The sequence below is a fragment of the Phalacrocorax carbo genome, chromosome 2, assembly GCF_963921805.1.
Source record: "Phalacrocorax carbo chromosome 2, bPhaCar2.1, whole genome shotgun sequence".
In the NCBI taxonomy this organism is placed as follows: Eukaryota; Metazoa; Chordata; class Aves; order Suliformes; family Phalacrocoracidae; genus Phalacrocorax; species Phalacrocorax carbo.
The window spans coordinates 26,648,696-26,661,011 of NC_087514.1; the positions used below are offsets into that span (position 1 = coordinate 26,648,696).

The following is a 12,316-nucleotide window of genomic DNA, read 5'->3' on the forward strand; positions in this document are numbered from 1 at the left end:
TTTTCTCTTTTTCTCTTTTTCTCTTTTTCTCTTTTTCTCTTTTTCTCTTTTTCTCTTTTTCTCTTTTTCTCTTTTTCTCTTTTTCTCTTTTTCTCTTTTTCTCTTTTTTTCTCTTTTTCTCTTTTTCTCTTTCTCCGACCCTGTTGAACATTTTTATAATTGAGTATTGAGAAGCTTTCATGCATTTATTCTACAAATTGCACTTTCATGTTGATGGACGGCAGACTAGATCACGGTCCTTTGGAAATTGCAGCCATGATTGCTTTTTTCTTTTAAATCAAGAGTTTTGAAGACCATGGGAGATGCAGAAGAGATGATCGTGCCACCTTTTGATTAAGGAGTTAGTGCATTTACGTGAGAAGTAGGACGTACAAATTAAATTTCTCCTTTGCTTCTGGGAATCTGAACCCGCATGTGCTGCTAACCAGGACAGTGTTTTAATAATCAGATAGTGTTTCTCAATTTGTGGATTGTAGGGCTCACAAGGAGTTTAAAATATGTAAACAAACCACCTCTCACACCCCTCCCCCCCCCCCAATTGAATAGACAGCAACTCCAGTTCTTGAGGGTTGTGGAGCATCCATGAATGTTACATTAATCATGGATCCACTCGCTGCCTGTAGCTGCTAGCGGCAGCTCGGTTCTTCAAGGCTTGAGGAATGTCTCAGCTGCAAACCGCCAGTTACAAGCTCTCTTTTAGACAGTCATGGCCATGATGATGCACTGTTTTCGGTATCGGTACCAGGTTACTATATTCCTGTCCCGATATTACACTATATTGGCCTTCTTAGTCATGCTGAAAGTATTCTTCGTAGATCTGTACTATAAAATAGATGAAGCAGCTGATCTGGCTTAAAAAACATAACCTGAATAAAGGAGTGATGTGCAGAAGTGTAGGGTTTCAAACACAGCTGATGGTAGAGAAGTAGGCAGGAACAGCTTGAGCCATTATTATCATCAAAGCCAATGTAATGTCAAATCATTATTTGAGGTGCTGCTGACTCAGGGGTTTACACAAAGACAGATGAGTCAAGTGGGTGTTGTGCTTTTGAAAACAAATGCACAGAACTATACGTTGTTCTTAATGGAAGCATTTCTGTGTGTTCTCGTGAAGCTTCAGAAGAATCTTGAGATCATCAATTCAAAGAGGAGGAGCAAGGATTAGCTTGATTCCCTAATCTACTGGCAGGGTCATCATTTGGGCTCTGGTTTCTTCTCACAAGGCTCTTTGTGTAGTTTTATTGAGTGATTGTTTTACATTAAAAAAAAGAAAAAAACCCAAACGAAAGACAAACAAAAAAACCACCCCCAAACAAATACTTGGATGCATGAATCAGAAACAGGGAACACATAACAGAAGGAGATGAGTAAGTTTGGGAGATGGAAATGTTTCTGCCACAGTCTGCTCAATCTAAATTTAAGCCCTTTTAAAATCACGTTATATTTTACATACACTCTTTCCTCTGTCACTTGCTGCTGCTTTGTTTTTATTCCCATTTGTCACTAATAGCCCTTCTTGCTTCTTCAGTGTCAGAAGGAGGGCCTACTGGGATAGTTCTTTGTTGGCTATACTGCCTTTATAATGATAGAACCTGAGCAAGACAGGGCTGTATATGTGTGGTGGAAAGAAGGAGGGGTAGAGGTGATGTTCCATGTAAGGAACTAGGCTCCCAAGCATAGATAGCAGAGTAGTATTTCAAATGAAGCTTTGGTTAGAGGTAAACCTTTTAAAAATCGTTTTTAATGGATTATTTAAATATGATTTTGTGTGTTCTAGTGCTAGTATCAATAAAGAAACAATTGCTGGTACCAGTTCACCACAGGCAATGTTGGATCACCATCCCGCGACAGTCATGATGGAGTTGCAATCGGAAGACGATGTCAAACCTCCTCCTTCTTTGATTATAGACTCACAGCAAAATGAGAACTTAGAACAAGAAGAAGAACACCAGCTGGTGCATATTATGGAAAGGTCTCCTTCAACGTCAGTGTCTTCAGTTGATATGAGAGTGATGATGTCTCCCTCTCCTGTACCAAGAAGAGATGAGTTTTTTAGGCTTGAGGTTGGAGAACGCTTTAGACCAATGTGTGGGTATGACCCACAGATGTTACAAATGCTGAAAGAAGAGCATCAAATAATACTAGAAAATCAAAGAAAAATTGGTCTTTATGTCCAAGAAAAAAGGGATGGTTTGAAAAGAAAGCAGCAACTGGAAGAAGAACTGTTGCGAACAAAAATCAAAGTAGAGAAGCTGAAGGCAATACGACTACGCCGTGATCTGCCAGAATACAGCAGTATCTAAATATTTTATTACTTCTGTCATATTCTTTGAAATACTTAATAAAAAATGCTTTTGCCCTAGCAAAATTGTTCCTTATGTTAATATGGATGGATCAAAATCTGGGCTTAAGAGATGAAAGCATATTTTCCATGTTGTTGTTGATGTACCTTAGAAAAATACCTGTATGGATTTGGGTGCGCCAGCTCTTCTGGTCTGAAGAATAATCAAATCCTGTGTATTTAAGTGTTTAGGCTGATAAAAATCCAAACTTTTAAAATATTTCCACTCATCTCTATTAGAGTTGTGATGAGCTAATGGCTCAGCTTTTTAAAAATTTTGATCGTATGCATTATTTTTTCAAATAATTGCCTATCCTTTAATGTCCTATTGAAGTTACATGTTAATAAATACATATAAAAAGGAGGAATAAGAGGCTATGTTTAAATGTCTTATTCTTTTCAAGTTGGTAAATCTTATGACAGTGGTGAGATTTTGCTGATAGGTTGGAAGACACAATTACTGAATTGTTATATTTTTTTAATGTTCAGTAGACAGTTGAATAAATGTACACCTTTTAAAAGGTTAATACTTTTTATTGTTTCCAGTGGAAGAGTGTTTCCATAGGATGTTATAAAAATAGAGACAATGAATGCAACACTTGGTTTTTAAAACTGCATGCATGTGTAATTTGTGTGTACAGTTACCATGATCATATATTCAGTTATAGTAATTATACTGGTGATCAACCACAAAAATGTCTCTAATTTCCTCATTTGCATGCATAATTACTACAGTGCATGTGCAACCAAGGCAGTTGCAGGTGCCTTTGATCAGTATCACTATGACTATAAGCTACCAAAATGAAATAGTTTCTGTATGTAAGTAACATGTGACTTGAAATCAACAGAAGATTCTTTGTTATTCTGGGTACCTTTTATAAATGCTGCTGTTCTGGTCTTTCAATTAGTTTCAAATAAAATGCCCAAAATGAAAAAGAAATTGATTCTTCTGTCTGTCCTCGTAGCAGCCGTTTCCTCTGCAGTTACGATCAACGTTCATAACTGGAAGAAAAATACATGGAAAGCACAAGCCCCAGATGATTTTTGAAAGCAGCCCTGAGGAGGAGGATTTGGGGCGTTGGCTGATGCGAAGCTCACCATGAGTCAGCAATGTGCACTCACAGCCCAGGTGGCCAGCTGTATCCTGGGCTGCATCAAAAGCAGCATGGCCAGCAGGTCGAGGGCGGTGATTCTCACCCTCTACTCCACTCTTGTGAGACCCCACCTGGAGTACTGCATCCAGCCCTGTGGCCCCCGGCGTAAGAAGGACGTGGACCTGTTGGAGTGAGTCCAGAGGAGGGCCGTGAAGATTATCCGAGGGCTGGAGCACCTCTCCTGTGAAGACAGGCTGAGAGAATTGGGGTTGTTCAGCATGGAGAAGAGAAAGTTCTGGGGAGACGTTACAGCAGCCTTCCAGTATCTGAAGGGGGCCTACAAGAAAGCTGGAGAGGGACTTTTTACAAGTGCCTATAGAGATAGGATGAAGGGTAATGGCCTTAACCTGAAAGTGGGTAGGTTTACGGAAAAAATTTTGCACTATGAGGGTGGTGAGGCACTGGAACAGGTTGCCCAAAGAAATTGGGGGTGCTTCATCCCTGGAAGTGTTCCAAGATCAGGCTGGATGGGGCTTTGAGCAACCTGGTCTTAGTGGAAGGTGTCCCTGCCCATGGCAGGGGGGTTGGAACTAGATGGTCTTTAAGGTCTCTTCCAACCCAAACCAGTATATGATTCATTTCTTTGTAATTCTTTGTCTCCTGCCTGTTATGAATGGATCCACAACTGCCTTAGACCTCTGGCTCCTTATTCCCTGCAACAATACTTTCTCCTTCCTCTAACCTTTAGCACAAGAAAAGGAAATGAAGCACAGCATCAAGGACAAGGAGAGAACACAGGAGGTGTAATTCCTCCTGTGCCTCCCGTCTCAGAGGGCCCCAACAACAGGAACAAAAGCAATACAAAGGAGAATATTTCTTCCTGCAGCTGCTTGTAACTGTCGCTCCTGTCACCACTGTTTTCCCAAATTTGCTTCTTTCTCCATTTCTGCAGAACCTCAGCGTGCGAGCATGGGTCATTGATCTGTGTCAGTAGGCTCTGAATGAGGTAAGCCTCACACCTCCTTGTCGGTCTTCTGAGTGAATCAGGTTGCCTTTGTAGCCACAGGGATAAATGCTTATTAAAAACTGAAAGCTGGAAGCATGTAGGTTTAACTGAGGGACTAGTGCAGCTTTAAAAGAATTGTAGTTAAAATTTTATGATAGTGATATGAGAGAAATCTTGACTGTTGGTGCCCAGGATAACTTTAACAGGTTACAAGTAGAAAGGGTAGAGGAAGCAAGTCTTCTGTTTACAAACTGAGCGAAAATACAGACAGTGAAAACAGATGTTGTCAGTATGGAGTTCCCCAATATTTTTCCTCGTCCAGTTGTTTTCTAGAGAAGAGAGCACTGTAAGCATTTGTTCTGTTGAGTATTTTTGTGTGTGTGCTGAAAATGATGATGCCTGAATAAGTGGCCTCTGTCGCTGTACAGTCCTTGGCTTTATGCTGCATTTTTCAGTTCAAGGACGTCAATCTGTTTTTGTATAGCTGGGAGCACTTCAATGAGATACGCACTTCCCTGAATTTACAAAAGTCAAAATATTGGCCTTAATAAATAAATAAATAAGGATTTTACTTGTTCTACGTTGCCATCTGAAACGCTGCTTCTCAGAAAAGAGAAACAGCACTAAATTCTCTGCGCTCATCTTAATTTGGAAATGCCTCATCTTATCCTTTCAGTTGAAAATCAGAATTCTGGTTTCCAGTGGTAAGGAATTAATTTCTGTTTGTTGTTTCCATCTTTACATATTATGCAAATGAACATGTTTTTAATAGTTCAGAAAATAATTCTCATACAGCTCATCATCTTGCAGTGGTTTTGAATTATAGCTACTCTTATGTTGGCCACCAAAATGCTCTAGAGACTTTAGAATATTTTCTGTTGAATTCTCCATTCTCCTTGAGCTAGATGAAGAGGTGACCTCCAGGTTTTCTATTGGTATGGTATTTTTATTTTGAGGACTAGAATCAGAGGAATTTCCAGTCTTTGAAAGCTTGCAGTCCTTTCTGAACTGAAGGACAAAGTAGATGCAAAAATAGGACTCCAGGTAGAGCGAAATCTCCCTTCTGTTCTTGGTATTGGAAGGGGAAGGATGCAAATAAGTAAAATAATAAAATCCACTGGCCTGGTCAGAGCTGTCTCCCTATAATCAGCATTTTCCTGTGTTAGGCTGTTATGTCTTTGTCTCATTTCTTACTGGAAGGCCTTTCATTCTTATCTGGAGGCAGCACCTCTAGTTCAGAGATCTCTCATGCTTCTCATTTCCTTTGTTCTTGCTTGTGTTTCTTTTGGTTTTTGGGGGAGCTGGCGGTGGGGGGAGAAATCTCTTGAGTCCCTGTGGAGCTCGCTTGTTTCTATACCAGTGACATGACATTTATCTCCTTTCACTACAGAAATGTTTCCTCCTTCATGACACTATATTGCTCTGTCAGTGCAATATGGTGCTGACTATATGTTATACCTCTCCATGCTGGTGGATCTGCATTTCTTTCTCACCCCACATCTGCTTTACAGTATCAGGTTATCTCTCTGAGTCAGGTTTCTCACTTCTCGGTGCCTGTTCCTGGTTTTTTAATATGTATTCCTAATGTGGGTACATGCAACACAGCTGCGGCTAGTCCTTCTGGACCTTAAAGTTCTGTGAATTTTTACTGTTCCAGCAAATGGTATTTTGTTAGCATGTGTGAAAGTGGTGGTAGGAAGCCTTTCCCTTCTTCATCCCTGTTCTTACCCTCTTACTCCCTTCACTACATCTGGCAGTGCCATTCCCTGTCTGCATGTTTATAATGTACGTAGTACAAGCAGAGTAATTTTAGGCAAGGACAAATTTCTACCATATGTTCATGTCCTTCTACTAAGATAACTGAAAATAAACAGGCTTCAGGAGTAATTTAATTCCCAACATCTAATGGACTTATGTTTAGAATTAGAGTAAAAAAACCTGTAACTGTGATAACTTTGTAATAATTGTGATAGCATCTTGTGTAACTTCATCTATCTGAGTAATTGTCTAATGATCAGTCTGTAATTTTGTCGGCTGCTCCCTAATTATCTTGCTTTTTTTGACCCTCCCTGCTTTCCCCTGTAAGCTTTCGACTCCTGTGGAATCGTCTCGGTTGATGTGCTTGCCTTAGATCAGAATTCTGACCAGGTAAAAATGGCAGGAGGGAGGTGTACTCCGAGACCAGGAGAGATTACTTACAGCTAATCTTGCTTGTCATACTCCTGTTTTCTAACATCCTCCACTCACTAGCCCCAATTCCTTTATTTCATTTATATTTTTACACATTTTCTGGCTTGAGATTTTTTTGCATAGACTAAAGCTTGCATATGATCATCTTTGGGCAGACTTTGTGTCCACTGGATTTCCAATAGGCAAAGCTATTAAGTTGCTTATAATTATGAGACAGTTGTTTCAAAGTGGGAGAAGCAAATGGGGAATTGCGGTACCCAGGCTGGCTGGCTGAGCTGTCTTTTAAAATTTCTTGTATCTTATTTTAAAGTGCTTTAGGATGGCTCTATTTGAATTTTAACTTTGGTAAAATCATGAAAAGGTTAGTCATGAAGATGATAAAGTGTTGTTTTCCTCTCATGTTGATTACTTTCCTATTTTGCACATGAAAATAAAGAGAAGCCTTTAAAAAGAATGCCTTTTAGCATTCTTCAAGGTTTTAAAATACATGAAATGTAGTTTCTCAGTGTGTATTCCTAACAAGTCATGCTTTTATTCTGTTTTTAAATATCCATGTCTTAAATAATTTGAAAGATCTCATTGTGTAAGTCTTAGAATAAAAAAAAAAAAGGCGTGCTGTTTACGGTAGTTAAAATAATAGTCTGTTAGCTGGGTGTGTAACACATGACTAAATTTCAGTCATTCTGTGACTATATTTCTGTGTTTTATCTACTAAAAATGAAAGCGTTCGCCTTGATGTCAGCCAAGTTGCCTGGGTAGTGATGGTTGCTCTTAAATGGCATTCAGTTAGTCTGGGCAAAATTTCCTCCATAGGAAAGATAAAATTTCCTGAAGTTTCACTGAAAACTAGCTAACAAAATTAATCTCTGTGAATTCTTCCTTGTAAAACCTACAGTTGTTCAGTGCTAAAGTAGTTGAAAACATTGCTTGTGATTTGTGTGTAAGAGGGGGTGGATAAAGGTCAGAGAACGCAGGGGAAGTTCAGCCCTCTGTAGTCATTGCCATTCCCCGCTGCCCCTGCCTTTCTTCGATGCTTTGGGATTTCACAGTATTTTGTCCTAGAAGAAGAATAGAAGAATAATAGAATAATAGAAGAATATAATTTTCATTGAATACTTAATCATCAGTTACTCCACATGATTTGTGACTTCTATTTGCTGTTTAGCTAAACTGCAGACTTGAAAAATCCTACTTAATTCTTTGTATTTTATGTATGCATGTAGAAAGTAATTGTTTCCTGGCCATTTCCTGTTGGCTCTCAGTTTTCATCTGTAGTTAGCATAATCCCAATAATTAGCAAAATTTAACATAAATGTCAGCTAAATAATAATTCTGGTGGATTATGGTGTCCTGCCATACTCAGTTGATGTCAGGACTCAGTTTTGATTAAGGCTCAGTCATTTCGTTTACAGTATTCTGTGTGTCGCCATTTGCTTAGTTGGTATGCTTTCCTATGATCCGTGTCTATATTGCTAATGCTTTCTCAAAAATGTCTGCTTTTAAAGCTCAGAATTTTCTGGATGCCTGAAATAAGGAAATCAATAAGTTACCTTCTTTTTTTTTTTACTTTAACAGTGAAACAATAGGACAAAATATTTATGTAGTTTGGGGATGGGAAGGAGGGGCTTTGGGCTGCCCGTGGTTAGTTACTACCTTATTTGTTTCCTCTATTGTATCAGATAAAACCTTTTGCAGTAGTCTGGAGTCGTATCTATTTTTAATCACTGAACGTGGCATGTGAAAGAAAGTAATTTATCATAACTCTGCAGCACTCTGCAGGTAAATTTTACTTAGCCCGCTTGTCGATACTGTTAAGAATACCATTCTGTGAACTCGAGAAATGTTTGTGTGGCATGTACCAGAAATACAGAAGTAAAATTGGGTATGTATAACATTACAATTATTGTGGATACATCCTCTGTCATAATATGGCATTCACTTAGGGGTGCACATGTAAGCCAAACCCCATAATTTTTCTTATCAACTCTGCAAGTTTCACCCAGGTGATGTTTACATTGTTTTGCATTGTAAGGAACCTTTGGCAGTAGGTTGTACATCACAATGGACTTCCAGGTGACATTGGTAGCACCAACTATCAGTTTGGCCGAGCCACTTTATGCTGGGTTGCCGCCTCTCAGGCTGTAATGTGTGTATTCTAGATATATATTTGTGTTTGTTTATGTCTTTTTGAAGTAGCTCAGCTTTTTTCCATTTACCAGGTCGAGGGGAGAATATGCTGGTTTAGATGTACTGAATTTTTGTGATCTTCCCTTTGTAGTGTTCTAGTTTCTCTGTGCTTTTGAAAAAGCATTTGAAATTTGTCACCAAGCTGGTCTTTGGCCATTAAAACCTCACTCAAATTTGTCTAATTGATAAGGTGTTGGCGAACACAGACGTTGTCATTTTCAGTACAAGTTTGCTATACTTCAGATACAGTCCCTAACTGAATCCTAGGAGAGTCTGTCCAACCTGGGCGAATTGCACTGTTGAGAGGAGAAGAGTGATTTCTCAGCTATGAACACCTTGAATGAAGGCAAGAAAATATGTCCCCAGTTTTGACACTAGCAGGCCAGACAGCCTCAGTGGGGAAGCCACTTTGTTTAGATCCAGAGAGGGTGAGAGATGACAGCAAAGATCTTGAGCACAACTGCCCTTCTTTCAGGACGGTAAGGATTTCAAAGCTCTTGGATTATACAGCTGGATAGGTAATGGCCCAGCTGTTCTGCGAAAAGTTCAAGACTAGCAATAGCCTGGAAGATATGGCTGCTAGCTCTGTGATTCAGAGTACTGCATAGTGTGTGCATGGGTGAGGGCTGAATTAAGCTTGCTTAGGGAATTTAGCCATTGTTGGTATAATTATTTCTGCTGTACAAATTTTGTTCCTTTCTGAAGAGGTTTTGTTATATAGCTGTCTCAGCTGATTTGCGGTAGTTGAGTTTTGAAAACATACGATTCCTAAGTCAACTTCCAAGACAGTACTAAAGGTGTTTTTCAACAGTCCAGAAGTTAAATATGTTTTGAGAATTTCACATACTTTAGCTCTGAAGATATAGTGGGCATCTGTAAAGATTGTTTTCAGCTGAAATATAGCAGAGATAAATTTGATCTTTTTAAAAATCTCATCCTTCTCTGATGAGTATGCACATGTACATACGTAGGTACACACACACACACATACCCAATGAGATATGCATGCAGTAAGTTGGTAAGAAGAGCTGCGTGTGCTGCAGAGGCTTTCAAGTGACGTCAAAGCAGTCCCTTGGGAATAGCAAGTGGACCCAGTCTACAGATGGAAAGCTGCCACATCTCCATTTTTGCTAGCATTTCCTTATATAAGTGGTCAGCTCAGGAGCAAAAATAGGCAGGGTTGATACAAAGTAGACTCTGTTAAAAGTATCCTGAATTTACGGCTCCCTGCATGGAATAATCTTATTAATTTGCATTGGAATTTCTGTGCCATTTAAGTTGTATTAAATTTTCTTGCATCCAGAACCAGCAAAGACAGCACAGTAAGCATCGCTTACCTCCACAAGGATGCATTTCTCCTCTTCCATTCTCCCTCATCTTCCCTGTTCCAGTTTTGCTTTCCTAGTAAGAATTACAACTGGAGTTCTAGGTTATTGTGCTTAAGCCATAAATATTCTTTTTCTGCTTGGACTGCTGAATGGATTACATTTATGTACATCAAAATTATGTAACTTGATTTGGAAAGATTACTCTTTCCCTTTCCAAATATTTCATCAGCCACTCTGCAAGTAATCATGGCTGCGTAACACATGAAAATTCTCAAAAAAATGACTCATCCTTTGTGTGCCTCTTTCCAGGGTAATGTCATAAATTTTAAACAGTCCTGTTTAAATAATTTAGGACAGGGATATATTGTGTTTCTTACTTATGACAGTGGGCATAAGTTTTATTGATTATTTTTATTTTAAGGACTCTTTATTATAATCTGGGGAAATCAAAGACAGCCATTAGCAAACACAAACAGTACATTAAAAATGCTTTTCCTTCTGATATGTGCTAAAACAGATGTTAATACGAAGGATACGTAATCTTAATAAATCCCTTTCTGCCTGCTTGCTTTTTGTTGCAGATCTAAAAGTCTTTGCATTTTAGGAACAGAGATTTTGTACAGCACAGAAGTATAGTTTTATTTTTAATAAAAACCAGTAGAAGTAATAGCAAATGCTTAAGAGAATGCCAAACTATATATTTTCAGAGTACCACGTATAGATTTAGCTGTGTACTTTCCATTAACATTTAAACACAAAAGGATGCATACATCTCTGCAAGCTGCTTCAAAAATTGTCTGCTTTTTGAGATGGCTACAATCAGTCTGTGACTGTGTAATAGTCTAACAACTATTTCTTAGTAATTTGGATTTTTTTGTGATTTAAATATTTGGAATTTTCCCGCTTATATCCCATTTAGACTAGCACTTTTTGCAATAACATTCAGAATTTACAGAACCCAAGTATAGATATTGCTTTCTGACATGTCTTTTGCATTTTTTTTTAAGTAGAAGAGCCTTTGCTTGACAAGCAGAACAACTTTCGGTGTGGATGGCAACATTAAGAAGTCTAGTAAACAGTAAACTTGGATGGCATTTGACTGGTTCCAATGTTTTACTGAGCTGATCTGGCTCAATGCACTGAATGATGCCTGCAGCCTTTCAGAATTCTCAATGATGCTGCTTTTTCCTTTGATAATAGGACTTGCACATCTATTTCTGTGGGCTTGACAGAAGCTTTCAGCTTAGTTCATTAAATTTTTACAGTGAAAGCTGGAGTCAGTTGGATTTTTAGACAGTTGAGAGGTTTAGGAAGAATAGTTTTCTACCATGGAGCTATAATTTTGAAAGTATATGCTCTCCATCTTCCCTTCTCTGCAGTTGATACCCTTAGGAGGTAAATGTATTGTTAAACGGTGCTGAGAGGATTATTCCTACTTGTTCAAATTAAGCACATCTGCCATCTCTATTATTGTATATAGAAGGTTCCTGTTGGAAAAAAAAAATCAAGGTTACAAACTCAAGTACCCAAAAACTTGCAAATATGTACAACCTGATTCCAGCCTTGTGATGCTGTTGGGTATAGTCATTAATTACATGAGTAGAGATTATATTTTAGTAGGCTTCCTTGGCAATTTGAGTTCATAGAATGGACTGAGTCCACTTAGTGAGCCACTATTCAGTATTTTCTTTCCACCTCTTTGTTCAGTTAGAGACTTAGGCCTTGTTTTCAGCACACTGTTCAAACTATTTTGAATTAATGAGCTAATGTTTTTTTTTTCTCTGGTGCCCATCATGATAGTATCTGAGTGCTTCATAGATGTAATTACATTTCACAACATCCTTGTGAGATAAGAGGCTGGTATAATCTCTTTCTAGGAGATAATGCAGGAGTTGAGGCACAGAGAATAAAAACAAAAAGCCCTGTTATTACTGGAGGTGCAGACTGAATCAGCTAGGGCTGCGTTATCCCAGTGCTTTAGTATACTGTACAGTTAATCTTCTCAAACCACAACTTCCATTTGCACTCGTGAGTGTTCACTATTACTACAAATGGGAGCGAATCACAAGTCAGGTGCTCAGACAAATGTTTACTGCAGAAAAGTTGTGGTTAAATGGCTTTCCTTACGCCCCAGAGGAACTCCAGAAGACATGCAAATAAAATCCAGTTC

At 38.7% G+C, this 12,316-nt stretch overlaps 2 protein-coding genes across 4 annotated transcripts in view; both read left to right on the top strand.

The window, feature by feature from the left end:
- The window catches only part of FSBP (fibrinogen silencer binding protein), a 6,027-nt gene extending 2,746 nt beyond the window's left edge, over positions 1–3,281 (top strand). Inside the window, exon 2 of the mRNA XM_064442407.1 lies at positions 1,778–3,281. Within this exon, the coding sequence (XP_064298477.1) occupies positions 1,778–2,303 (526 nt within the window). The 3' untranslated portion in view covers positions 2,304–3,281. The remainder of the gene's footprint in view (positions 1–1,777) is intronic.
- Positions 1–12,316, top strand: part of RAD54B (RAD54 homolog B) — a 63,936-nt gene that overhangs the window by 19,006 nt on the left and 32,614 nt on the right. The window contains exon 1 of one of the 3 annotated variants that reach the window (XM_064442403.1): positions 4,269–4,441. The exons of the other annotated variants lie outside the window; for them this stretch is intronic. The gene's annotated coding sequence lies outside the window, so the exon portion shown is untranslated. Of the gene's footprint in view, positions 1–4,268; positions 4,442–12,316 lie in introns of those variants that run through there. 3 annotated transcript variants of the gene reach the window in all.